The sequence below is a fragment of the Colossoma macropomum genome, unplaced genomic scaffold, assembly GCF_904425465.1.
Source record: "Colossoma macropomum unplaced genomic scaffold, Colossoma_macropomum, whole genome shotgun sequence".
Lineage (NCBI taxonomy): Eukaryota > Metazoa > Chordata > Actinopteri > Characiformes > Serrasalmidae > Colossoma > Colossoma macropomum.
The window spans coordinates 10,252,886-10,279,716 of record NW_023494809.1 but is presented as its reverse complement, the minus strand read 5'-3'; the positions used below and the strand labels follow the sequence as shown (position 1 = coordinate 10,279,716).

General features: G+C 39.0%; 1 protein-coding gene across 1 annotated transcript in view; it reads left to right on the top strand.

The window, feature by feature from the left end:
• ext1a (exostosin glycosyltransferase 1a) overlaps positions 1 to 26,831 on the top strand; it is a 66,957-nt gene that overhangs the window by 23,524 nt on the left and 16,602 nt on the right. Inside the window, exon 2 of the mRNA XM_036558151.1 lies at positions 22,435 to 22,528. Coding sequence (XP_036414044.1) covers positions 22,435 to 22,528 — 94 coding nt within the window. The remainder of the gene's footprint in view (positions 1 to 22,434; positions 22,529 to 26,831) is intronic.

The window sequence follows — 26,831 nt, the reverse complement described above, 5'->3', positions numbered from 1 at the left end:
TACCACACCAGCAGGGACAAAACCAGCCAGCTGTTTCAGTATCTTTTTGAAAGAAATGATTGCTTTTGCTATTAAAAAGGAGTCCTTGTGTCAGATTGGGTGCACAGTCTTATTTGACATGTTATCAGAATAGGGATAACCTTCACTGCTGACCTTACCATTGTAGAAATGGAGAGTTCTCTCAGCTTGTGGGTAGTCATATACTTTCAGTGCTTATGCCCATTTAACCTTGCTAACTCCTCATTAGTGGTAATCGGTATGTCCAAAAATTTATATCGCAGTATAATTGAAATATTTGATGGTTTCTTTATTTGTCGCTAATATATAGATGTTTGTCCAATTAAAACCATTTTAGATTTTGATTTTTGAAGATCAGCACTGACTTTACATTCTGGTTTGTTCCATCGCTTCTTAATAAGAACCATTTTTAACATCCACAGTAAATCTGATATATTCTTATTGTGCAGAAAAGAAAAACAGTATGGAACAATGTGTAGATTTTGCTTTATAACTCTTGTAACAGTTTTTTGTTCAAATTTTCCTTTGCATTTCCATTCTTTTTACATGGTATGAGATGACTTGCTCATGTTAAGGCAAGGCTAACCCCAAAAGACTGGCTCAAGGCTGCCTCAAAAACAGCTACTTTACTATGGAACAGATTAGACAGCAGAAGGGACAGCTACGTTTTTTTATTTTCATTTAAAACCTGTCTGAAATATCCATGACTCAGCCATTCAGCATGACATTAGCATGTCTTTTTTGTGGCGTACTGCTATAATTACCAAACTCATACCTGAGGAATTTTGACAGCTGAACCCGTATACCACGCTCTACTACTCCTCATATTCATTTTTTTTTAATGTTTCTTGGAAATCTTATTGGCATACATTTACTGCAGCACTACTAAGGGATTGATTTGTTATATTATGAATTCAAGTCTCTCTTCTTCTCCTCCTCCTCCTCCTCCTCCTCATTCCTCCTCTCCTCACTTCTCCTCCTTCTCCTTCTCTTTGGCTCGAGTGTTCCGAAACTGGCTGTCGGCTGAATGATCACCAGGTGATCCTACTGCACCTGGCGCTCCAGCAAGAAACACTGGCCTCCTTCTCCATCATATTGGCTGTGCTTCATAAAAATGCCACGCTCTTCCTGCCACCTCTGTGAAACTTTTGACTTCCCCTTGCGATCCCATAACCCGAGAGCTCGCCTGGAAATCCGCTCTTTCATCCTTTCCCACTGTTAAACTAATTACCTGCCTGCAGTGCCGGCCTGGGAAAGCATTAACCAGGCTTATTTGGCGTGATTTGTCGGCTAATTTCGACTCTGGGGCCCTGGTGCCTTTTCCTTGCACGATAGCTCACAAGTCGAAGTGAAAATGGACGTCCTCAAGTGCTCTCTGCATTAGGGGTGCAAATGAAATCAAAAGCAATTAAAAATCTCATCGGGGCATTATATCTCATGCTAGGTTAATTCCTCCTCCTTTCTATCAGAACTTCAGTTACAGGACGTAGGCTGCGGTCGGTTTTCTTTCGGAGCTGTTCGCTCCCTGGAATGAACATGCCTGAGCAGACTTAATTGCTTCCCTTGTTTTTGAGTACATGGAGTTTCTCTTGGACATTTGGTGTCATCATATCTCACTCAGTAGGGGGTTCATTGTTCTTGTAGTCCCTGTAATTCCTCCTTGATGCCCTTACGCTGACCCCAGAGGGTTATGGATTACGCTGCCGAATTCCTTTTACTCATTCTTAACATGCTACACTTTCTTCCTGAGTGGGCTCGATGCTGTGACCTGGGCAAGTGTGTATTAACTCAGATTCAGTTTTTACATACTGGCTGTTTCCTGTACTTCATTGTAGTTATTTATAGAAGGGGTGGACAGTTCTGGTCTTGGAGTGTTACAATACAGCAGTTAGGAAACAAAGCGGGTTGATATGGACAAAGCAAGCTGGTCAGTACTTCCATGTCTTGGCTTGTGCCTAGTTTCCTTGTTGCTCTTGTCATCTGTAATTCCTTCCCAGTGTATTATTAGCAGGATGCATTCTGGTTCTAAAAACACTTAAAAGGCCTAAGTGTTCTTGAAAGTTTGCAAAAATAGGGCAAAATAAGCTTTAGCTCTTGTTTAGGTGGGTGATATGAACTCATTTATTTTGCAGTATTTTCCAGTCTTCAGAAATAGCAAGATATCAAGATACTCTCAAAAATTGCAACTGTATAACTAAAGGGAGAAGTTTGGGAGCAAACTTTGCAATGGCTTCAGAGAGCTGTTGCAGTGAAATCCCAGGTGGTTGCTAAAGTGTTGCTATGTCATCTCATGTGGTTGCTAAGGTGTTTCTGTAAGTTGGCTTTGTTAAAATGCTAACTATTGTACACACTCTAGTACCTTCATGTTCCCGCATATGCAGCGGTTTAGGCAGTGGAAAAAAAGCTGCTGGCATTTGTACATTTAGCTAGAGGGTGCAACAATGTAATTTGCGCAGTACTGTTTGTTAGTTAAGCCAGGCCTTCTCAGGTTGGTGTTAGGGAAGAAGAGAAAGTCCATCTTATGGATTTCTACCCCACTACTGTCTATTTGGAATGGCAGATACTGCAATATTTTTGTTATTACAGATGTTTTACAGCGGCCACCTCATTTGCAGTGTTCCTATTATAGCTTTTGTCCAGGTCTGTTTGCAGTTAGTTCTTGTCTTTCAGCAGCACATCATTTTTGAGCCATTTTAACCATTTTGAATGTGCATTTTGAACTTTCAGATGGAAGCCATCATGTAATCTGTAGTTCCAGGTGCTTTATCATATGAGCGCTTGTGCATTTTGAGAAAAAAGTACGCAAATACAAGAAGCAGACGTGGTGAAATCACACTTTTAATGTTCTTTTGAGCCATTTTTCTTTACGCTCAAGACTCTCCGACATCTTGCTCCGTCTGAATCCCGCTCCCCATGACCCTCCTGGCCCAGGAACAGACAAATTCCTGCTATGTAATTATCTGTCCAGAGTAACGTATCTCTTTCAGGAAGTTGGGCTTGAGTTACTGAGATTTCACACAGACGAGTGACCCTGGATTAAGGTTTTTTTCCAAGTCATTTGTCCTCTTTTTACAGACAGGATTTTCATGCCTCTTCATGATTTTTGTCTATTGATTACAATTAAAGCTTTTCATGTGACGCAGGGTTAGATTCCTTTGATTACAAATCTGCGTGATTACAAGTTTGTCAGAGACGTCATCTAAACTGAACTCCTGTTCCAGGCCTTATCCATTGGTCTCTTAGCACACGTTTGATCAATATGCAAGTGGATGCTTTAGATTTTTTTGGCCATTTCTTTTTCTCAAACCTGCTGCGGAACAAGCAGAGAAAGACCCGAAAGAAAGAAAGGAGTGATGAATCTGTGCAGATTGAGGGGAAAGCTGAAAGAGGCGAATGTGACTCCTTTGTGCAGCAATTAGATAAATTAACCCGGGGTCAGGGAGAACAGAGAGGCAGGGAGAGACTCTGCTCCGAGCTGCTCTAAATATTTCATGAATCCTCCTTTGAACTCCTCCAGCGCTCCAGGAACCCGGGACCTCTCAGCTCTATGGGAAGGACTTTGATAGTTTCTTTTTTTTTTTTATTTTAATTTGGCGGAGCAGTAAATGAAATTAAGCCTTAAAGGTTTTGCTTTTTCCCCCTAAATGTGTTTCCAAGTCTGTTTATGTATAGATGCAATAATATTTGTCTACTTCTCATTGTTTAACTGGACAAATGGACAGATATTGCTTAAATGGATGTCTGCGTGCCCTGAGAACATTTGTGTGAAATATATTGAATTGTGTGGTCAGTAATGGTCAAGTTGAACCTTTTTTGAAGTGCCTGGTCAGGAGTGTTTGGGTTGTTTTTTCCACTTGGCTTACTGAGATTCGCAGACGGCAGTCAGCTTAGACGCCCAGCCTCGTTTTCCCGTATTGTCATTATTTGCTTGCCATTCTTCCAGTTGCTCTTTTTCAGATGTTCCGTGTGAACTGTTTTTCCCATCCCATTAATGGAAAAGCTTTCGTTCCCAGTACGGGTGGCGGAGGACAAAGACAATAAACAGGAGCGGAAGGCTGGATGAGGGAGGGTTTTTCCTATTGCAATGACCAGAACTTTTTCCAGAGATTTGAAGCTTGGGAAAATGATTCGACTGGAATGCCCAAAGCTCGAGTCTTTCCTCCCTTTTCAGAAAGACAATAGAGACGCAACTGAAACAGATAAGTATTTGAGCAAGCAACTTTTGGTTTGCAGCAAACACTTTTAAAGCTGAGATCTGTTTGGCTGTTCTAGATTGACTGGTTCATAAAAAGTAATGTTTAGTTGGTTTAAACAGTCTTTAGTCACTCTGGCAACCTTGTAATATATACATATATGTGTATATATATATATATATATATATATATATATATATATATATATATATATAGCCATAATTTGACCAACCAAGTTAATTGCGAACTTCACATTATCAAGATCTTGCCAGCAGACCATATACTCAACAAATGCTGGGTTAAAAACAGCCCAATTTGGGTCATTACCATAACCCAGCACTAGGACACAACGTAACAGAACACGTGCTGGGTAAAACTGAACCAGCATCGCTGGTTATATGAATAACCCAACAGACTGAGTTGTAAGAGGTACCCTAATGTTACCTGGACCTTACTTTTACCCAGCACTGTTTTTATTTATTTATTTGTTTGTTTGTTTGTTTGTTTGTTAGATTACTGTCTTTTTTTTGTTTTAATCTTTTTATTTTCTACCTTGTTTTTGTCTTTCTTTGTGGAATGAACTACCTACTAGTCTATTCTTGAATAATATTTAAACTTCTTTTCAGCTTGTTTCAGATAATGTGGCATATTTGTTCCAACCTATAAAGAGAGGTTAGAAAAAAATAGACACAAAACAACACAAGACAACCATTATGAGCTCTAAAAGACCAACTTACCATATAATTAGAAAAGAGTGGTAAAAAAAATCTAGTCTAAAAATGTTAGTTTGGTTAACTAGCTAGATTAGCTATGTAACTCTTGGCAGCCAATTAGCCAACTACCATAAAATTATTACACAGTTAATGTTTGTATAAAAGTTGTTTACATGACTCCGTTCTAACTTGCTTCCTCATACTATTTTTCCTTTAAGTTATGGTTTGATTAACCCGTTGGCTGGGTTGTTGTGACAGTCACTATGCTACCCCAAAACTACCCAGAAATCACCAGTACTGTGCAAATAACCCAACGAAATGCCCCAACAGGGTAGAGCTAAACAATTAATCATTTCTGTATTGAAAAACAGTTCGAAAGAGCAATTTAAAATTTGTTTTTAATTATAGCCTACATTATTCAGCAATGTCTTATGTTTTAAGTGGGAAAATTTAACACTGCAGAGATCATGAACTGGTAGTCTGGCACATTACATTGGGTGAAAAAATTGATGTGTCAAACAAAAAAAAGCCTGGAAATTTATTTATAAAGAGTAATTTCAGTACTGGTCCAAACATTTGCCATTAGATAATTTTCCCCAAATTGTTCAGCCCTGCAACAGTCTCAACTCAGCGTTTGGCTAGGAAACAACAGTTTTTAGACCGTGGGATACATTTTGGTTCCCTGAAGAACATTTTAGTAGATGGTTTAAGTTTAAAAAAACTCCTCATTATTGAAGGAATTTTATACAAATTAAGGGTTTTTTAATAGGGTATCCAAGCCAAGAACTACTTATGAACTTTAAGACGGTAGGATTTCTGTGAAGTGAGTTCCTGGTGGAAGACAGAATCAGTTCGAATCTCAGATGCAGACTGAGAGAGAGTAGGTGGTGTAGTGTGACTGTCGGCGCTGTGTATGTGTGTCCACTGACTGCCGAACCGATGACACACACTTTCAGTGTCTCCCTTTGAGGCGGACATTCCTTTGGTTCGATCTCATGTTCTTAGCAACGCGGAGCGCTCCGTTAGGGATTAAAGACACAGCCGGCCTGAGACACACACACACACAGGCTCAGTGTGGGGACGCTTCAGAGAACAGCCCAGGGCGTAAAACGCGAGCCGTTGCTTTGTTTTAGGGAACATTGCTATTTAATGTGAAGTGTTGCTGTTGACGTTGACAGTTTTCTGGGATTGCTTCTGTCTTGAGGTGGACTGCATATTTTGTGCAAGCCTCAGGATGGGGGAGAACGTTTTAGAACCACTTTAGAAAGGCCTTCTGTCTGATTCTGCCTCTCCTCCTCAACTTTCTTTGTTGTTTTTCAGTCATACAGTTTCTGTATTCCAGACTGGTACAATGTTCATCACAAAAGGCCCCAGTGGTCTCCGGCTGGTTTGGTTTTGTTCGTATTCCCCTTGGGGGGACCGGTGTGATTAATAGTAGGGCTTGCCCTGAAGATGCCTCCTGCCGAGAGACTTCATTCCTTCATCTCAGGAGGAGCTGCTTCTCAACATGTTCGTGTTGGGAGGGACAAGTGGAATGAGACTCGATTTAGTGGAAATGGGTCAGTAAGAGCAGGCTTGGTAAGATGCCTCCTGCTGAAAGACTTCATTCCTTCATTTCAGGAAAAGCTGCATTTCACCATTTCCCTCCCCACATGATCAAATGGAATTATACTTGTTTACGTGAGCATGAGCAGCAAGTTTTCGGAATGCCATTACACATGAGCAGATTATTCCCAAGAAGAACTCGAACACATAGCAAACGCCACGTCTCATGTCGTCAAGTAGTTCACTGAGGGCTCAACTGGATCTTTCTTGTCTTTCAACTCTGAGCAAAAAAGTATGTCATCCTCTGTGCCATTCCTGAGCGTGGGTTATAATGTTTATTTTAACTGCCAGTCTTGCGCTCATCGCTGTGGCTCATCAAAGATGGAATCCCAAATGTGAATTTTCATCTGTTTGTTTTGGAAAAAGCAGACTGAGAATAGGCAGTAGAAGGGCTGTGAGCATAGCGCGATATTGCTTGAACTCCATGATCTTTTCAAACCTGTGCAGCCTTGTGCTTCGATCAGGATGAGTGTAAAAAAAAAACAAAAAAAAAAACGATGAGGGAACCAGATGGCGTGGGGCAACATGGGTCATGGCACTGTCTGAAACTCGCGTCCTTTCCTGCTGTGTCTTCTTCTCTTTTTATACTCTGTTTCTCCCTCTCACTTTACCTTAATGGACTGTTAAGTAATTAATTGAGCGCAAAATAAACAATCAGTTAGTCAAGACATTTAGGCCTGTCGCAATCATGAAATTTTAGCCAGTGATTGATTGCCGTACGAATAATTGTCTCTTTATATCTTAGCTTGTGTGCAGCTATTATGGTGGCTTTATGTAGTGAAGCTTTAATGCTGCTTTAATTACTTGAAACCTACACGAAACTGCCTTGCACTTTTGTGGCAAATGTAAAGTGCTCTGCAACTCACTTGAAACTCAGCCACAGCAGTTGCAAGATGCTCAGTTTTGCCAGTCAAAACACCAGTAACGTATTGCGTGATCATGTTGAAGGACACATTTTTAAACCAACTCACCGAATCAAGGAACAGGAAAAAAACATGTTTTATTGAACGATTGAAAAGGAGCCCCCTTACTGCAACACCACTCCCCGACTGCTTGGTGCTTTTTCATTTTTTAGTTTCCAGAGCCACGACAACAAACATGAGTTTCTCAAAGCTAACATTTCTGTAACTAGTTGGTTTAAGTAGTCAGCTATCATTAACCAATGTTTAAGTGGCTGCTTCTGCCACAGTTTATTCTTCTTTTCTGTTATTATCCGTGATTATGTGGCTAGATTTGTCCTCTCTTGATGCTGTCTCATTTTACATAGTGCTCAGATTCAAAAATGAAAGTTCTTATAGAAGAGGAGCCCGAGATGTGGTCTGAAATGTTTAAGTAGCCATTACAGTTATAGCCTACTTTAGGTCTTTCTCATCCAGTCCGAGAAGTTCCACATAAATTTTCAAAGGCATATAAAACATACAAAAACTTAAATACATCTAAAAGATAGACAGAAAAATGACATATATAGATAGATACAGAATAAAATGAATGGACTGTCACTGGAAAAAATGTACAAAGATGTATCAGAAAATATGAGCTGCTAGCTGGGGGAGTTACTGAATGGGTTTCATGCAACTTGGTTTTTGAATTGTTTTGTGTAACTTTCAAGTTGCATGGAAATTATATTGCAGGCACCTCAGAATAAGCAACTAGTTGCATGCGAGTTTCACCATGTAGAGCCAGTTTTAAAGTCAAGCCTAAAGTGGCCATATAGGCCGATTAGCTATCTTGCTTTCAGAAAGCGGATGCGTAGTAGCTCCCAACTGACGACAGACCTCCAGCACAGTTAAACAAACGTTACTCAAAGCTGCTCTGTAAATGTATTCCATTAGTTAGAAGAGTTTTCATAAAACCCATGAAGTGTCTCAGTTAATGTGTTTCCTGACCTCTTTTTTACATGTTTTTGCTTCAACCCAAGGTGATGAAAACCTACCCAACTCATTCAGTTTTGGGATGTAAATGTATGGTTTTGTAATCTATAACAACTGTGGAAAACATTTTGATTTTGATGAAATAGATCAATATTTGTTGTGATGAATTAAATTCTAAAATGTAACAGTATTTACTATGTTAAATTACATCACTTCACATTGGTTTTTTCTATGTAGGGTATGACCAGTACTTAAAGAACACCTGACCAACTGCATGTTTCACTACAAAGAGAACATAATTGATCCTGTTTATTTGAATTTAACCTGATTCGAAGCATAGAGTATAAATTCATAGTTTTGATCTTGTTCTTCATCTGATCCAGCTTAAAATAAATACAGTGATGGATCACAATTTGAGAGATGCATCTCAAATGAGGAGAAAATTGTGTAAATTAGATAAGATTAGACTTTTCTCCAAGATATTCCGTTAATGCGAGTGTGCAGACATGAGTGCAGACATGCTTGCAAACACAGACATCTTGAGGCTCCCAAATGAGGCTGCTACACTGAGTTCCATGAGGGCTCTAACAGAACCATTACTGGTGTCTGGCCTCAGTTGTTGGCCCAACAGGGCTAGTGAGCTCGTTAGGCAGTTTCAGTGACCCTGCTCACCCTCCTCTAGGCGTGCTCCAGTCCTCCAGCTGTAGGGGTCACTGAACCCTCAGCCCTCTCCCTCCCGCAGCCCGCTCAACTCCCGGGGCTTTTAATTAAGACGAGAGTTTACAGAGCCCGGAGCTCTCTCTAGGTTTCCTCTTCACCCCCGCGTCTGGAACAGCTGCCTTCTTACAGCCGTGGAAAAGTCATTTGTATTACAGCTGAACCGAATTTGGGGAGAAGTGAGTGGTGGAGCTGTACTTTCCTCCTCAGAAAGTTTTGTGAAAAGACAAGGCCATGTGAATTTATCTGTGCTGGAGTTAAAGTGGTGTCTGCTATTGTTCAAAAGTTTGCAGTGACTCATCGTATTAATTATTTTATTCACCACTAGCTTTCACAGTTCAAACTAAAATATAACCTACTCATACCAAGGAGTAGTTTATTATATTTTACCACAAGGAATTTTTAAATGTTTCATTGAATATATGTAGTTCTTTGGGAACACATGGTGCTAATCTAGTTCCAGAACAATTAAAAGTATAGCTAGTTTCTTTCTTATAGATTCTTCACTTTTGAAATAGATGATTTCATTCCCAATTTTATATAATTACAGCTTTCTGTAAATTATAACCTTAATGTAGATAAATTATCCATGAGAAATTGCTTGTGTTTTTGCTGCCTTTTTAGATGAGCTAGACAGCTGATACTAACCAGTACAATGTTGACAGCTGATGAAGGCTCGTCTTCTGTGGGAAGTATTTTCTGCTCGGTGGACAATGTGGCGATGCTACTTTGACAGTGATTTATTGGTAGTCTGTTATTGTAAACACTGAACTAGTAGCACAGTAGCCTGTGTGAATTGATGGTAGCGTTCGTCTGTTGCCTTCAGATTCGGGCATGTACATGTTCTGAGTCATTTCTTTTGGAGAAAAAAATAGAACCTCTGAAAGAGCAGACCTTCAGTGTGGATGATGGCTTTGTGAAAGAAATTAACATTTGCGCTAAAAGCCCGCTCTTCCAACTCTCTCACTTCCCTCCACTTCCCTCAGCTCTGTGCATGTAAAGGCGGACTGTGTGTTTTGTATCACTGGACCTTGGTTACAAGTGGTTTGCAAATGGCAGCTCTACTCTAAGCATCAGCATTATGAAGCGAGTGGAGTGCCGTTTATAGTCCAAGAGATTTACAGTTTTCAGCCAGTTGTCGAGGGTTTTTAGTGCTTACCCTGGTTCAAGTGTCCATTTATCACTTTCAGTGAGCTTCAACTTTGAACCGCTGCTCTTTCAACACGTTCTATTGCTTTTTAATGAAGCTTTAGCCGCTCAGAATGTGATTGAACCATGTTTTTACCTGTCATCTGCGGTTCCATGAGCAGATTGTGTTTTAAGGGGCAAAACTAATGTGGTAATCGCGTGCTTGTTTTCTCTGAAGACCTGGGTGTACTACTCGTGGAGATGACGTTTGCCTGGCTTTGGCGAACAATAGGTGATAATGTTGTCGCACACATGGCAGTTGGATGAACAAACGGTGCATTGGTTAGTGAGAGAGAGGTGCATCATCGTTCAAGGATGGATCAGTCAAAACTGTTGAAACTGCTGAAATTATACCAAGGCCTTAAGAAGGAACTTGGCTACATTTATATGGTTCAAAAGTAACAAAAATGTGATGGTTGTTAGTTAGCTAGTCATTTATTAGTGGTGAACTGGCATTTGTTGATTTTACAAGTAAACTGGCAACTATTTTACAAGTATTTGGGGCAGAAATAAAATGTGGGGTAGAAATATGTGAACAAATTTAAAAACTACCATTGACGTTGTTTCAATGTACTCAGCTTGGAAAGGTGTTTATGTGGTGTCTATTGGTGGGAAAAGCCGTTTTTCCAAAAAAAGTAAGACTACTTGCAAGTCCCATAAGTGCACAATCACAAAACAAATGGCTGCGTATTCACCCGTCACCTTCTGGTTAATTTGATTAATTCTAAATATTGTGGATTTAAATCCAGTTTATATATGTAAGTTTTACATTCTATTCTTCCAGTATGGCTCGATTTATGAAGACTGTCGGCTGTGTTGTTCCAAGCTAAAAGGTCACGTATTGATTTTTGTCCAGGAAAGGCTTCTCTCCCTGTTTTGATGCCTGGTTATCACCCACAGACCCCTCAAGCTCCCAATGGTACTCTGAATGAACTTGTGACTGCATGTACTTATGATTAATGAATGGCTTAATGCAGTAGATGATTAATTACCAGAATGCACCCCTGAACTGTTTCGACCCTCAGATAGGGTTTTAAGCACAGCTGCAAAGAAAGAGGACCTTGTGAGGTTTGTTACCTTCGTCCTGGATCCCTTACGTATGAGTTTCAGCTTATCCTTGTATTGTTTTGTGAAGCCTTTGATGCGAGTTGTTAAAATGTGTTTGTTTATTTATTTATTACTCATTAAGCGTATTCTGTAAACACTAACACATTCCCATTCAAGTCGGAAAGCGGAACAGGTAAAACGGCTATAATATTCATGTGCTGTATTATATATTAAAAGGTGCTTAACACAGGAAAATTATAATTTTCTATAATTTCAAAACGTAATTTTCAAACAAAACACTCCTGCAGTGTCTTCCTATCTCAGAGAGAGTCGTAACCATCGTTTTTAATATTATTTTATTGTGTTCATTTCATTACACACATGCATTAGGCTTAATATATGGCCTATGCAGATCAAATTGAGGCTTTGTATCATCGTAATGTATGATTATCGCACGCTTGGACACAGGAGCCTCCTCTGACCTCCTGCATTCACTCAGCTTTATTGAAAAAGCTCAGCAGAATGGCTGCATGACTTTTTGAAAAGGCTTTTTTCGTCCCTATCAGGAAAGGAGGATTATTGGATATGAGGAAATGAGTGAAGTGGACTCGGGCTAAGATACGAATGCCTTTATATTACGGGGAAAGATTTGTGATCATTTGCCGCTGCTTCGGAAGCTGCTTTTTGTCAGGATGCCAAATGGCATCGGCCTTGCCATTTCATCGAGTCTATTGATGTTTGCTGGAGGAAGCGCATCGCTACACACAGCCGTCATTTTGTTGTCATTTTCTGGCAGTTCTTTGGACTGTTGTTTCTCAGTTTGTGACTCAACTTACTGTCTTTCAACAATTCAGTCTTTTCTTCTGGTCTACGATTGATGTAATGATTAATTCAGCTGCTTGTACATCAGTGTTTTGAGTCAGGTGGAGAAAAAGACACAAACCTTCGCAGAACTGGTGTCTGTTAAATGCTGGCCCTGACATTGATGCAGTGCATGGCATGACAAGCATGCTTGCTTTGAAATTAGCGACCTTTTTGTGGTAAAACTAGAAGCGTCTTCGTGTGCTGTTGTGGTTTTGAAGTGGTTAGTGAGCAATTTAAGTTTCTTCCTCCTCACTTGAAAGCACTTTTTTCCAGTGGTGCTTTAAAGTGATTAAAACATTTTAATTACATGTCACAAAAGCTTCTAACTGCCAGTTGACATTGTTCAAATTGCACACCTAAACCACCACACTTGCTTAAAGCTCTTTTTTTGTTAAGTAGTTTCAAATAGACTTGATAGACCTGTCTTTCAGTTATTGTTTTTCAACTAATATGAAAGCGAGAATACTTTACCTTTTTACCCTCTGCAGCTGCATTTTACAGCATTTTATGGGCTTTGTATACCGGTTGGCCTTTCCAAATGAACATGCAAATACTCATCACCCATAAAAACAATAATATTTCAAGCACTTTTAGTCGATAGACTTTCATTTTAATCTGTTTCAGTTCACACCGGCTGTTCTAATCGCTCCTCTTCCATCAAAATGCAAACCTACTCCATAGAGACCCAGTCAGATTACACCCTCCCACTTTCTGTATCATTCTAAACTATATTTATTTGCTAAAATGTGATGACCTTCTTGGTGTGGTAGTTCCAGAGCAGCTCCTGAGCTGTACTAACAGTGTGCCAAAAATCAGATCAGTTGTTTGTGCTGTGAAGTTTTAGAACAGTTTAATTAGGAAAGAAAAGGAGAAAAAAAAATTATGTTCCCACCTGAGTCAGAGGCGGTGGAGATAAGGATCACTGTACTTACGTATTTAAGATTATTCATCAAACTTGTTGTGCCTCCAGCCTCTTATAGCAAAATTTGGACTGGGCTTGTTTCTTATCGTCCAAAAATTTAAAATGCCCCCACATGTGACTTCTTTCTTAATCATCTTTGGTCTTTTAGCTTCACCGGCCATGTGGAAGGCAGTGCAGTGTGTTGTGCTCTGAGATGAGCTGATGTGGATGTCTGACACAAATTTATGATGCATTCAGCTAAACCAGCTATAACTTATTCCTTTGTATTAACAGTAATTGTACTTGTTAAAGGCCTTTGCTGTTTTAGGCTACACTATTTGTGACTTAAAAAGGATGAAGCTTCTGAATACTAAGTAGTGAATATCAATGGAATAAATGTATTAAGCTTGTGTATTCCGACTAATTTTGATATTCGAGTATTTCATAAGCATTCATGAACGGATATCAGATTAAAGGACTTAAAGGGCTTAAAATAATGTGGGGCTTCAGGCTTTTGATTTTCCTTTAAGAAAATATGCATGCAGAGCGACATTTCAAAAAGCTGAGAGACACTTGTAGGTTTTCTTGTTGGACGAGTAAAGAAGGCTTCCTTGTCAGATGAGCTAACACATTGGATGCTGTTGAAAGATATTTTTTGCCACAGTGGAAAGTATGACATGTTATTTGTTGGAGAAATATATATTTATTCGCTATGCTTTATATTTTAGATATATTTTATGCGGTATATTTGTTGTATGCCAGGGGTGGGCAACCAAAATGTTGAGCCATTTTGACAAAAATGTTTCGAAACCAAAATGTTTTTTGAAACACAAGTTTCGACAGAATCTAACTACCTTGGAAGCTGCAACGCTGTATGTCCATTTTATTGAAGTAATGTTTCACCATCTTGGCTGTAAATATGTCTCAGTATGTGCTGATGTACCAGTATAAGCTAAAAATATAAACGACATGCAGACTTACTTTGCTCTGCTTTAAGCTTTAGCTCAGCTATAGCTGCTTTTCTCGCATCTCCGGCAGGAAACTTTCCCACAAAAGTAGAATATTTTCTTGTAAAATGTCTCTTAACATTTTAACTTTACGACGCAGAAGTCGGCTTCTCATTCGCCGTTTTTTTGTTTGAATTTTCCTGTTCCAGCTTTAATGGTGCCTATGTAGTGTTGCACCATTTAAGTTGGAACGGGAAAATTCGAACGAGAAGCTGACTTCAGCTTTGTGAATTTTTAGTGGTTGACAGTTTCTCGTTGCAGATTAAACATATCAGGAAACCAGCTGAAGTGATTATAAATGCAAATAAGTCCATTTGTCTCCAAATTATCATTGTTCGTCTTAAATCTTTCTCTTTGCCGTTTCATTAGCTACTAGCTAGGCGAGACTGTTGTCTGTGTTGCTATGGTGACGAGCAGTCTATGCACTCAACCAGGGTTAAATGGTGAATTAGCAGTTATACGTTAGCTCCAACGTTTAAGACCATTTATTGTTAAAACTATGTTCTTAATTTTACTGCAAAGCAGGATAATTTTATTTTTACCTAAAAATCTAATACTGCTGTGGAGCCGCAACAGGGCAGTAAAAGCCGCATGCACCTCCGGAGCCGACCCCCGTTGCATGCTAACTAGGGTAATAGCAATAAAGCTATTACCAAGCTATTATGCCTTTTTTCCTGTTTCAGGGTAACAAACTATAACAGAACATGCTTGCAAGTATGAGCAAAATCAGTGTGTTTAAATTGTTAGTCTACAGATTTTCTGTCTTTGCACAATGAAATGTAATGAATACCCAAATAGTAATTTCGGTGCTCAAGAACTGGCACCTCAAACGGTCAACCAGTTTCTCTACCACCCGTGCACATCCCTAGAATGTGTACTTGAGTATTCAAATTACTCAGGCCAGATTTTTCTTTTCATTCTGAATTGCCCACTTTGTACGAACACAGTGTTTGCTGTCAGCGCCCGAAGGCTTCTACAGATGTGCTCTTCAGCAGGGATGAGAGGCTCGTTGGAAATGGTTTCAGTACAACATATAGCATAAAGAATCGCCATTAAGGCTCATTATAATGGAAAAGGCCCACATGATTCCACCCACACAGCAGCCATGTCATGTGCATATTAAATCCGCCATTGACCTGTAATTTCATACCATGTAATTTTTCCTTTGAAGTTGTCATAATAGCTGTGGTATGATGATTTATGTCATTCTTGGTTTGTCTTTGTCATATTCATGTTTGTTTGCATGGATAATGGTGGTGGGGTGAGCAGGAGTGCGTGTCTCACAAGAGTGAGTGAGTGTACGCGTGTCTTTAGTGCTGTTGAGAAGATAAGTGTGGGTTTAATCTTGTTCTAATTACACAGTCATTACAAACAGGTTGGCTGGCAGTAGTGCTCGGGTGTGTGTGCGTGCGTGTGTGCGTAGTGAACCCAGCGGTTGCCAAGTGAGCCTTCATTTCCAATAATCTGATTTATGCCATGCCACCAACGACTGTTGGTTACTACGGCAACAATGCCAACCATCAACAAAGCAGCTGCTATTAGGTTTTTGCAGCTTCCTTTACGCGGCTTATTTTAGTTTTTCTCGGATCACACGAGCAGCCCATTAGTCAGCACCACATCCTCCATTCACTCCACTTGTCAGCATAAGAGGATTTCAGCTTGGAGCTGTGCCCACCAGCCCACCAAGGAGATCATTTTGAAGACGCATACCTTGCTCTGGCTGGCTATTTTAAATCTTAAACGAACAGGAGCATGTAAGGATGTTTCTTGCTATAAGCAGTGTAAGTAGTCGCATAGGGCCTCCATGTATATATTACGTCTGTATATATGCTGGTTATGAACTTCATTAAGTCTGTGATTGCTAGGGGGGCATCTGGAACTAAAATTTGTTCTTCAAACTAGCTTACAAGACATCATCTAGTATTTAAAAAATATGTCTTGTTACTTTTGACTGCATTTATGTTCATTTGCGTTTATTATAACAATATACTTAGTGATTTTTAGGGTTGCACTGTTGTCGTAGCTGATACTGATGCTTAAGCACGGTATCGGTATCGGCAATGTAGATACCAATACCTGTGGCTGATACTATGGCGCAGTTTCTGACATGCATGTGTGCATTCACTCCAGTAAACAAAATTTAACACGTCAGTGGTGTGGGTTCATAAGCAGCAGTAAAATTGCTCATGGCAAAATCTGTAACGCTAGTTTTTTTTGTGGGAAGCCAATAGTAATGATAGATGGTCAGAATTGTCCCTAAGCTGTTACTTTTACTGTTAATCCACAACTAAACCAGTTAACAATCTACACACAATGTAAAACAGGCTAATGGGAGCTCCTTACATGAATGGCCTCTTTCAGCAATTACTCATTTCACGCTGAGTAATCGTTTACGGAGTTAATGTTAGTCCATGTTATTATTGAGGGAGCGAACAGGAGAAAGACATACAGAAGGAACTACCAGTCTCTTGGGGTTATCCTTTAGCATAAAGGCCCGCTAGCTGGCCTAGCGTGTCTGCTTGGTATCGAGTCTTGGTGTCAGCAGACACTTTTAGGTCAGGTGTCAGTATCAGAGGGGAAATGTGATATTGATGCATCCATCCTTTAGAGTTTTGCACAATACTTTATATTAATTTGTCAAATTTGTCAGAAAAAAATGGGGGAAATGCTGCCATTCTCAGCCTTTCTGTGCACAAAAAATATACCTGCAGTTCTGAAATAACTAGCTGTTAGTATTTTATTACATTATTTTTATTTTGCACAATTTAGACTTGATTAAATCTGTCTTGATAGCTTGACAGTGGGCTGCTTTACAGATAGGGTTATTGAAATTTGCGAAGCAAATAGCAAAGCACTGAAAGATGACTGAATTAATCAGAGAATCTGCCAAATTCCTAAAAACCTTCCACTCAGCCTTGATGTTAGTGAACTGTCTGTCATGATGTCTTCTCTCTCTCTCTGTCTCTCTAACAGCATGGGCTTTGGAGACATGGTTGGCATGATGGCATGTCCATCCTCGTACCCCAGTGGTGCTATTAGGTGTCATGCCTTAACACAGCTGTGCTGTGCAGGATGAGTTATAGATGTATTTAGTCTACCGTATTTTTCTGTGTTGTAGAATTTGGCTTTTCTGTCTCGTGTCCACTGTTTCCTTTCATTGTTTTTCAGTCAGCCTTCAGTATATTATAAGTGGACGTGGCTGCACACCATTAACCATTGTGTGTGTGTGTGTGTGTGTGTGTGTGTGTGTGTGTGTGTGTGTGTGTGTGCTCGCCGAGGCGCCAGGATGTGATACATTAGCTTTACTCAGAGACGTTATAGAACAGTGGAACTTGACCTGCGGTTCCACCACCAGACATAAGCAGAAAGGAAGGGCCCTTCATTCACTTTCAGTGCAGCTGAAGAGGAGAGTGTGTGTGTGTTTGTGTGTGTTTCATACATTTTCAGGCCAAAACTGATCTAACTGCAGTGAACCCAGGTTCAAACAGGGCTAAGCTACAGACCAGTAAAATGGTCTTAACATGAATAGTGTTTTATTTATTTAATTTAATTTTAAGTTTTTATTTTTTTGGCTTCAGATTTTTTGTTTAGAGTTGGAAACTTCTCATTACAAATAGGTAGTTATACAGTCATGCAAAAATGCAATATCTTGTATTGTGATGAATCTTTTGTCAGAATTTCATATGAACGAACCAACAGAAATGGTCCAAAATTACTGGGAAATAAATATTTCTCTGTTTTTTTACTTCTCATGTAAAGTTACTGTTTTGGAGATGCAAGGTTTTGTCCCGACAGCAGCGATACGCTTTTTTTTAAGGCATATTGTAGATATTTGTCAGTACTTAAAGAACAGTGACAAACTGTTTCATTAAAAAGCACACTTAGTCCTGTTTAATTGCATTTGATGCAGCACAGTATTTGAAACATTAAATAGAAATCATTGTAGTTGTAGTATTTGGTAGTGTTTTTAAACTCCTATTACTGCTCGTACATTCTGACTGTTCCAACGTATGAAGTCACAGACAAACTAAATATTGTGATACATATCGTGTAGTGAAAATGTCTTTATCGTTCCGTATTGGATTTTTGCCGTATTGTCTGGCCCTGTCTGTGCACATTGTAATGCATGGTTACTGTTTATTTGCTGAATTTTACATTTTGGAAGAGACAAAAACAAAGCATAAGGCATGGCCCGTACAAAATACATAGCATTGCAGACAAAAACCATATTTAGGTTTGTGTACTATGAAAGATGTTAACTTATTTTCTGTTAGAATATCATCAAAACATATTTGTCTTTTGCCATTTCTGTTATGAAATAAATCTCATAAATATACAAAAAACTGATAGGTTCACACCCCCAGCTTTGTGTGAACATTGTGTCACATATTGTAAAAGTTTTCGAATGCTGATAAGAGAAATGGGAACTCTGAGCTTTTTCTACAACAATGATGGTGTATATATATAGTATGTATAGGACACATATATGTGACCCCCATGTCCTTGAGTTCCATCGTGTGTGTGTGTGTGTGTGTGTGTGTGTGTGTGTGTGTGTGACAGCAGCTAGCCTGAAGCAGTAAGACAGGGAAAGCTTTTCAGTGTAGGAAGCTCCAACGTCTACTGTGCTTTGGGCAAAACCCTCCGGCTCCTTCATCCGTCCCTCATCCCCTCTGAGGAAGAGGAGGAAGGATTGAGGAGGAAGGCCCTGGGAGGAACGTTCACCTTCCTTTCTTTCTCATCATGGAGTTAGAGGAAGATAGATGGAGGGAAAAGAAAGCAAGAGAAAGAACACAATGCATTGAGACTATGGATGGACAATATAGGCAGAATTATGTGGCTTTTTTTTTTAATGGACTGTCACGTCATGGAAATATGTATATATGGAAACATGGTCTGAAAAGTTAGGATGGAGCACTTTATTCAAATATAGGTTTGACATTTTATTTTTACTTCATGTAAATTGCAAATTAAGCAAGACTGGAATGTCTGGACTAAAAAAGGATAAGAATATTCATATGTTAACTAAGGTTTTGTGTATGTTTTTGACTCAGTTTATGATATGATGATGAAAATATAGGGACACAAGCAAATTATGTGGCATCTTATAGTCAAAGAAATAGCAACAACTAAAGAAAGCTACAGATGTAAGTATGAAAAGATGTTCAGACAAGAAAAGATGACAACACAAAGTTATGTGACGATTGTAAACCAACTGGTACACATACCTGAAAACAGAAGTATTTCATGTTTAAGGTATAGGTATGTTAATTTTATTCAGAATGTTTGTTCAAAAATGTGAATATTCAAATAGCAAGAGGTTAAAATGCTCAATCTTGCTAAAATAGCTACTGCAAAACCCTTTTGACTTAAATTTATTTCAAACAGGACTTTATTTCCAGATGAATTTGAAATTATATTTGATAATCTCTACTTATTGACATTTCTACCAGTCTATTTTAAATGGGCTACTGCACACCAGTGATTAAGGCCAGTGGAGAGAGAGAAAGAAAAGAAAGCTACAGGGAGAAATTTTGAAGGTATAGTTTAGAAACGCTAATCTTGCTAACAGTGAATAGCTACCAGTTCAAATTTTGCAGATTATATCATGTGAATTAATCCTAGCTGCCATTCATTCTTTGCCCTGTTAGCCTATTTGCCTGAGCTGCTCCTTTAAGCGATATTGGTTGACGGAGGGGGGGTTTAGTAGCAACCCTAAGGCAGACAGGTCCCAGCACTGGAAGAGGGAAGGAATGTTAAATTAGGAATTCCAAACAGCCTCTTAATCCAAGTGCTGAGTGAAACTTCGCTCCTCAGTGGAGTCCCGTCTCCCCCGCCTCCCACTCGGCCTCCCTCGCTTGAAGGGAAGGAATGGGGCAGGGTCACCGGGGTCATGGCTGTGTGTGCGCAGGGATTTGGAAGAAAGAGCTTTTTCCAGCTTTTCTGTTCCCTCGTGAGTGTAAAAGTCTTTAAAAAGACAAACGTGTCTCTGATCTTCGCTTTCTTTACTTCAGTTTTCTTTTGTTCGTGCATTTTGGGTTCTTTACGTGTGTTGTGTGTCCAACAGTAGATGTGTTTTAATGCCTTTTATAGCTTGGTTCACTCTAACTTGGCTCAGCATGACCACATGTTGTTGGTAATTTAACTGTGTCACCTTGAACGTTTTTCCTAAGTACAGCTGCCTCTTCGTTGCCAATGAGAGGGCTGCTACACAAGAGCATTGTGCTTACCCAGTGTAACTGAATAAAAGGATTTCTGGGAATAAAGCAGCGGAAATACAGCTGTTCCCCATTTATCTTTTCTTTATATTGGCAGTTTAGATATACAGCAAACTGGAATGAATCTCTTCATAAATTATTTATAACAAAAGAGGTTTGGGGGAAAAAAACAGCTGACGTATAATTCACTTTGTCAAAAATGCAGTTTTACTTCTCTAATAAAAGTGGTATTAATAGTAATATAGCACTGGTATTTCATGCATGTGTGCCCACTCCCAACACCATATATAAGGAAGAAAGAGTGGCGTTTATGTGTCGCCCTGGTCAAATGACGTTTTATTGATTTACTAAGTGAAAGAAGTTAACACATCCTCAACAGAGAACACTTTACACTGAAGAATTTAATACTCAGTTGCTGTTTATTTGCTGTATTTATCACATTAAGGGGACAAAAATATAAAATGTATCCTGTACAAGAGTTATGCCACATTTTATATTGGATGTTTAGGTTTTGTTTCAGATATATTAAGCTCATCAAATAGAAACTGTTCACTAAATTGTACAGAAAATGCCATATATCAGTGTGTTCGCTGTGGAGGTTGTTATTTTCACTGAGAAAGTCAGCAAAGTATGTAATTTGACCAGGACACCCAGACTTTTGAGTACAGTTGTGAATGAAAATGAATGAAAAGTGGACAAATACAAACCAACGAACAAAGGAAAACCTCTTTTACATTGTAAATTTTGTGGTAGTACCATCCAACCCTCAAAATGTGGACGTCAGGTTTTAGCCTTAAAGTAAATCAAAGGTTTTCGAAAGGCCACTACATCAAATGGACGAAAGTAGAGGCTACAGTGATGAAGTGCCTCTGTGTGCCAATTGAGAGGCAAAGCCGATAAAACTAGCTTGCTTGAACTAGCTAGAACCGTTGACTCAGTAAAGTGAGTTAAATCAACCACCTGTGATTTATACATGGATTGTTTTTTTTTGTCGTGTTTTAGTGAAGTTAATGGACCAGACAAGTTTCGTGTCCTGATTTTGTTTCTTTAATTTTGCCCTTTAGCATTGAGGCTAATGTAGCCAACTTATAAGTCCAGAAAAATACTCAACAACTGGCCAACACTGTACAGTTGCACAGTCCTGCTGTACAAACTCAGTGTGTTCCTTGTTACAGTGGAAGGTATAATAAGATCTACTTATATTGCAACAGCCAGAAAAACAAAACCTGTGGACTGTAGAGGAGCGATTTCTGCTTTCATTCTGTTGAAATGAAGAGGCGATAATGTATCATATATATATATATATGTTAATATGAGTGAGCCATTTCTTTGAGAGACTCACTGAACTGCTGGTGTGTCATGAGTGTTGACTGGGAGAAACATCACTGCTGGTATAAGGCAGTTTGGCCAGGCTTGGATGTCGTTGTAGCATCCCTTGCTGCAGCACTCAGAATGCAGCTTACGTTGTCAAATTGTGTAGTTTTACAATGCAGGGATGAGCGAAACCACGTTTGCGTAGATCAAAGTGTTTGTGTACTTGTGTGAAGTGTTATTCTGGCCTAATGGAAGTGTTTTACGAAACTGACAGCTGAAATATTGTGGCCACTATTTGGGCCACTTTTTTAGACCCTAAGCCTAGACTCATGTGGTGATGCAGCAAAGACTGGGCCTTAATCCATATCCAGGAACTTGATGCCAAATATTGCAAAGTAAGGAGTAAAAGTGTTTTTTTTATTTATTTTTTTTATTTTTTTTTATTTATTTATTTATTTATTTTTTTTTAATAATGTGTTTTGAGCAGTTTCCTTAATATTGCACTCCAATTAGGCTGAACCCCAAAGACTTTTTAATTTAGCTTCCACAGTAAGGAGCTCACGAGTTAGACACTTACTGTGTTCCTTGATGGATTTTCAAAGCACTTTGGTAGTAATCGGTACCAGGATATGGCTACAAGAGTGGATTTGTTGAACAAGTGCCAGCTCCAGGAGATTGCAGATAAAGGTGTTTTTTATTAGTTTTTTTGTTTGTTTGTTTGTTTGTTTGTTTTTTGCCTTGCTTATTCAAGTGTTCTCTCTCTGTTTCTCTCTCTGTCTAGGTATGAATACAAAGAAATGCTGCACAACTCCACTTTCTGTCTGGTGCCTAGAGGACGCCGCCTGGGCTCCTTCCGCTTCCTAGAGGCCCTGCAGGTGAATTTTTAATCATTTTATATATATAATGTATGTACATATGTGTCCTCACTCTCTCACACAAACAGTGCTGTCATTTACATGCATGCAGTTTCACATTCCCCTCACAGATACTCGTTTTGACTGTTTTGAACTCTGGTATCAGGTTGCTAGCGCTTCATTTTGTCTTAATTAGCAAAACCCCCCCGTCCCTCCAGGCATGTGTCGGCTACTGCAGAGTTTTGGTCACCTTCCAGGCCTTTGCCCTTTGCCTGCACATGCTGCATCATGGCATAGACTGATGATAACACCCAGCTCGGTGTTAGGATTCTTCTACAAGCACACACCATCCAGGGAGCACAGTCCACCTCACATTCCAAGCGCAGTTTAAATCTCACCACAATCCAGTTGCGATTGTTTAGAAACAATATGAAATTTCGCGTTTTTTTTTTTTGTTGATTTTGAAACATTTCAGAATTTTACAGTTATACTGCATATGCAAATGTAACTGGAGGAATTATGTCATCAGTAAAAAGACCACTGTCTGGGTACATTTTAATACCCCAAGGCACAAACAGTGTAAAGAGAACCTCAGAGGTGCAGCAGTGATCTTATCGTGTGTCATAACCCTTTAAGGCTGAGAAGTAGCTAATTCTGCCATTTTAATCTACTCTTTTTTGTTAATAACGCAGTTTCTGAATGGTTTTGCTCATTTATAAAGAATATGATCCAACAATATAACACGCAGAGTAAGTCCTCATGCAGCAGAATTAAATGAGCAGCTGTTTGTTTTTAGGTTCATGTGGTTAAATGAGTCTTAAAGGTACACTTCATTCACTTTCCCAGGGTAAAATGGCATATTTGTACCTGTTTAATTATCTTTTTAAGTAGAAAAAGAAAATAAAACGGCTGGAGCCAAGACTGAGTGTATAGAGCAAATGAAACTTATAACAGCAATTTAAGATGTAACAGTTAAAGATGGCTGATATAGCAAAAAATGTAAGCACAATATTTGGAGTGTATGTTTTCACGACACATGATATGGCACAGTATATATTTTTTCTATTCAATATTTCACATAATTTACAGCGCTAAATCCAATAAAACAGGACTAATTAGGTGCCCTTTGCAATCAGACATGCAGTTGGGAAGCATATTGTGACACGTTGGGATGTAATTTATCACAATAATGGTAAATATTGTTATATTGCCCAGCTCTTCTTATAATATAATTATATATCTGCACACCATTATATACAATTGTGTTCCCCGACTAAAGGCACTGAAGACGCACTTATGAGGGTTCCACCCCACTGATGGCTCCACAGCAGTGTTCGATTTTTAGATAAAAATAAAATAATCCTCCTTTGCAGTAAAATAAAGCTCTGCTGATCGTTCACACAGTTTAAACAGTAAATGGTCCTAAGCGCTGGAGTTAATGTATAACTGCTAATTCACCCATTAACCCTGTAGATCGGCCCAGAGACTGCTGGTCGCCATAGCAATGACAACAATCTCGCCTAGCTACTAGCTAATGAAAAGGCAACGAGGAAGTTTTAAGACGTACATCGATAATTTGGAGACGACTGGACTTATTTGCATTTATAGGCAGCAGGCACCATTTAAGGTGTAACGGGATGATGCGAACGAGAAGCATTGTTTAAAAATGTAGTATTGAGAGACATTTCACAGAAACTATTCCACTTTTACGGAAAAGTTTCCTGCCAGAGATGCGAGAAACGCGGCTATAGCTGAGCTAAAGCTAAATGCAGAGCAAATTCAGTCTGTGTTTGTGTTTATATTCCTACTGCGATTTAATCATGAGAAGGGTGTTCTTCGACTCGAATCAGAGTGCCTAAAATTCCATTCCCCGTGATAAAGTCGCAGTAACACACCATCTCAAGTGGCTTATTGCTTTTATAAAATGCCGGTCAACATAAAATATGATAAAATACACAATTTTTTCAGAAAATAATTTCAGTTATTGTTAATAATAATTGACATAAACAAGTGTTTAGCCAAGAAATGTAGTTCCTTTAGAGTGTGGTGTTGTTGCCAAGCAGCCATAGACTGTTGAAAGAGAAGAAGAACGTTTGGTCGCCAACCGTCATTTTACGAATTTTTTAAACTTTTTGTTGTATAACAATGAGCATATGATAACACAGCACTAATAGCACTAACACAGAGTCGTATTTACCATTAATTCAGCGGTGCCTCTCTTCTCACACTGGGGCTGAATCTCAAATGTCTCCCAGCTCCCTACATAGTGCACTACGTAGGAATTTAATACTGGATCCTGAAACTCCAACAGTGAATAATATAGCTAAGAAATTGTCATTTGGGACACATCCGCATAAATAATGCACTGTTTGGCTGTGGAGGCTAGAATTTCTAAAATTTGATTGCTAGCACACTACTTAGGGAATACGGAGCCGTTTGGGATTTAGCCTGGGTTTGACGTTACTTTGGACTGAAACATGAACATTTGAAGCGTGTAATCTATTCAAGTGACAGTTTTTAGACTTTTACATTTACAGTAATTCAAGCCTGTGGTATTAACGATGGAGTTGTTTAGGCTGTTATCTATTTTTTTAGCCTGTTAGCTAGCCAGGCTAGGTCTAATTAAGAAAATAATGTACCAACCTCTCAGTTTAACAACAATGGGTTCTTACTTAATCAGTATACTCGGTTCCTGCAAGCAGTATGAGAGTCAAAGATCATTCTATTAACAGCACAAGGATTTTTCATGCTGTGGCACAGTGATAGATCTTTCGCTTTGAGGCAGTCATAGGTGTGCATATATTGTGGATTTTTCAACGGCTCAGCCAATCAGGTTTTAGGACCAGAACTATGGGTTTTATAAGTAGATTTGTTATTGTTTTGAAAGACTTATGTAGGTGTCATGTAGCCAAGTTGCCCTTCAGTAAAGTGTGACCATTGTTTATTTTAGTAAGTCACAACAAAAATCCACATCCACATTTAATTGTCATTGACTTTGCTGTTGGCTAATTGTCGCAAACCTATTCCAGACATTTAATGTGCCGATTATTTTGGCTTGTAATGCGAGTGAATTAGACCAACACTGTCATTATGTTGACAGTGTGTAACTGAGGACGCAGAGCTTAATAGGTAATATTCTTACACTCACCCACTCATTAATCAAGCAAAACATATGTAAAAATATGCAATTCTGCAAATGTTGGCTCATTTAGCTCTGTTGTATGGCTGCAGTAATGATGCAGCACAAGCTGGATTGATGCGCAAGCACAAAGCCCATTTCCTAAATGTGAGTTTTCCACAGCTATATGCAGGTGCTGCGATGCGCCGTGCTGCGTGGGTGTGAAACTGGCTTCTCTCAGGTTTCAGTTGTTCTGTTCAGTTATAGGTAATGTTAATGTTGAGTTTTACTCTGTGGTGTAAGCTTAGGCCCTGAGCAGTGTGGGTGTAGGAATGGCCTTTTTCTACAGCAGCATGTACAGCTTTTGTAATAGCATGGGTTTGTAGGCCATTACGTGGTTTATGTGGAGGCGCATTAGGATGGACTATATGGTAAAAATGTAACATCACAATACTCGCATACATTTCCACATTGCACAATATTTATCACAATATTTAGTTTCTCTGAAGCTTGGACCAGACAAAACACACCAAAAAATAATCGTGCCATATTTATGAAAGGCTACAAAGAACTGCATACAATGTTTTTGTTTTGTGTTTTTTTTAGTCTAGAAGTAAAAATTAAACATATTATAAAAATAAAGATAATATAGTCAACTAAGACAAGAGCATAATGTGTTGACATCCAATCAGCTTCTTGTTGTTAAGTTTGTACAGTTACTATACATCAGCTATTTACAAGCACTTTATAATTGATGGCAAAAAATTCTGACAAGCCCCGCCTCTCTTAGTTACTGTTGCTATGTCCGTCAAACTTTTAGTTCAAGTTTAGTGCAGATAGACATGTATTTAAAAAGTAATAATCTGTGATTGTTGATTAAAGCAGCAAAAAGAATTCTGGAATGTGTGTTTACATTAACCAGTGAAAGTGTTGTCTTTTACAGAAAGTCTTTAATAAAACAAGTGATGTCATGCATACAAGTACATTAATAAACTATCAAAATAGCATGTGTCTGAATTCACTTTTGCTACCATCGTCGTTCTCACTGCAGGTTAGTTTTTTCAGAGGTTTTCTTTTGCGTAGTGGAGGAAATAGCACTTAGAGGCCGTTCTGATTGGCTGAGAGGCGTATCAGTCATTATTTTGCAAATGGTCAGTTGGTCTAAATCTTTTTTTTTTGTGATACATATGGTTTTTTAAGTACTGG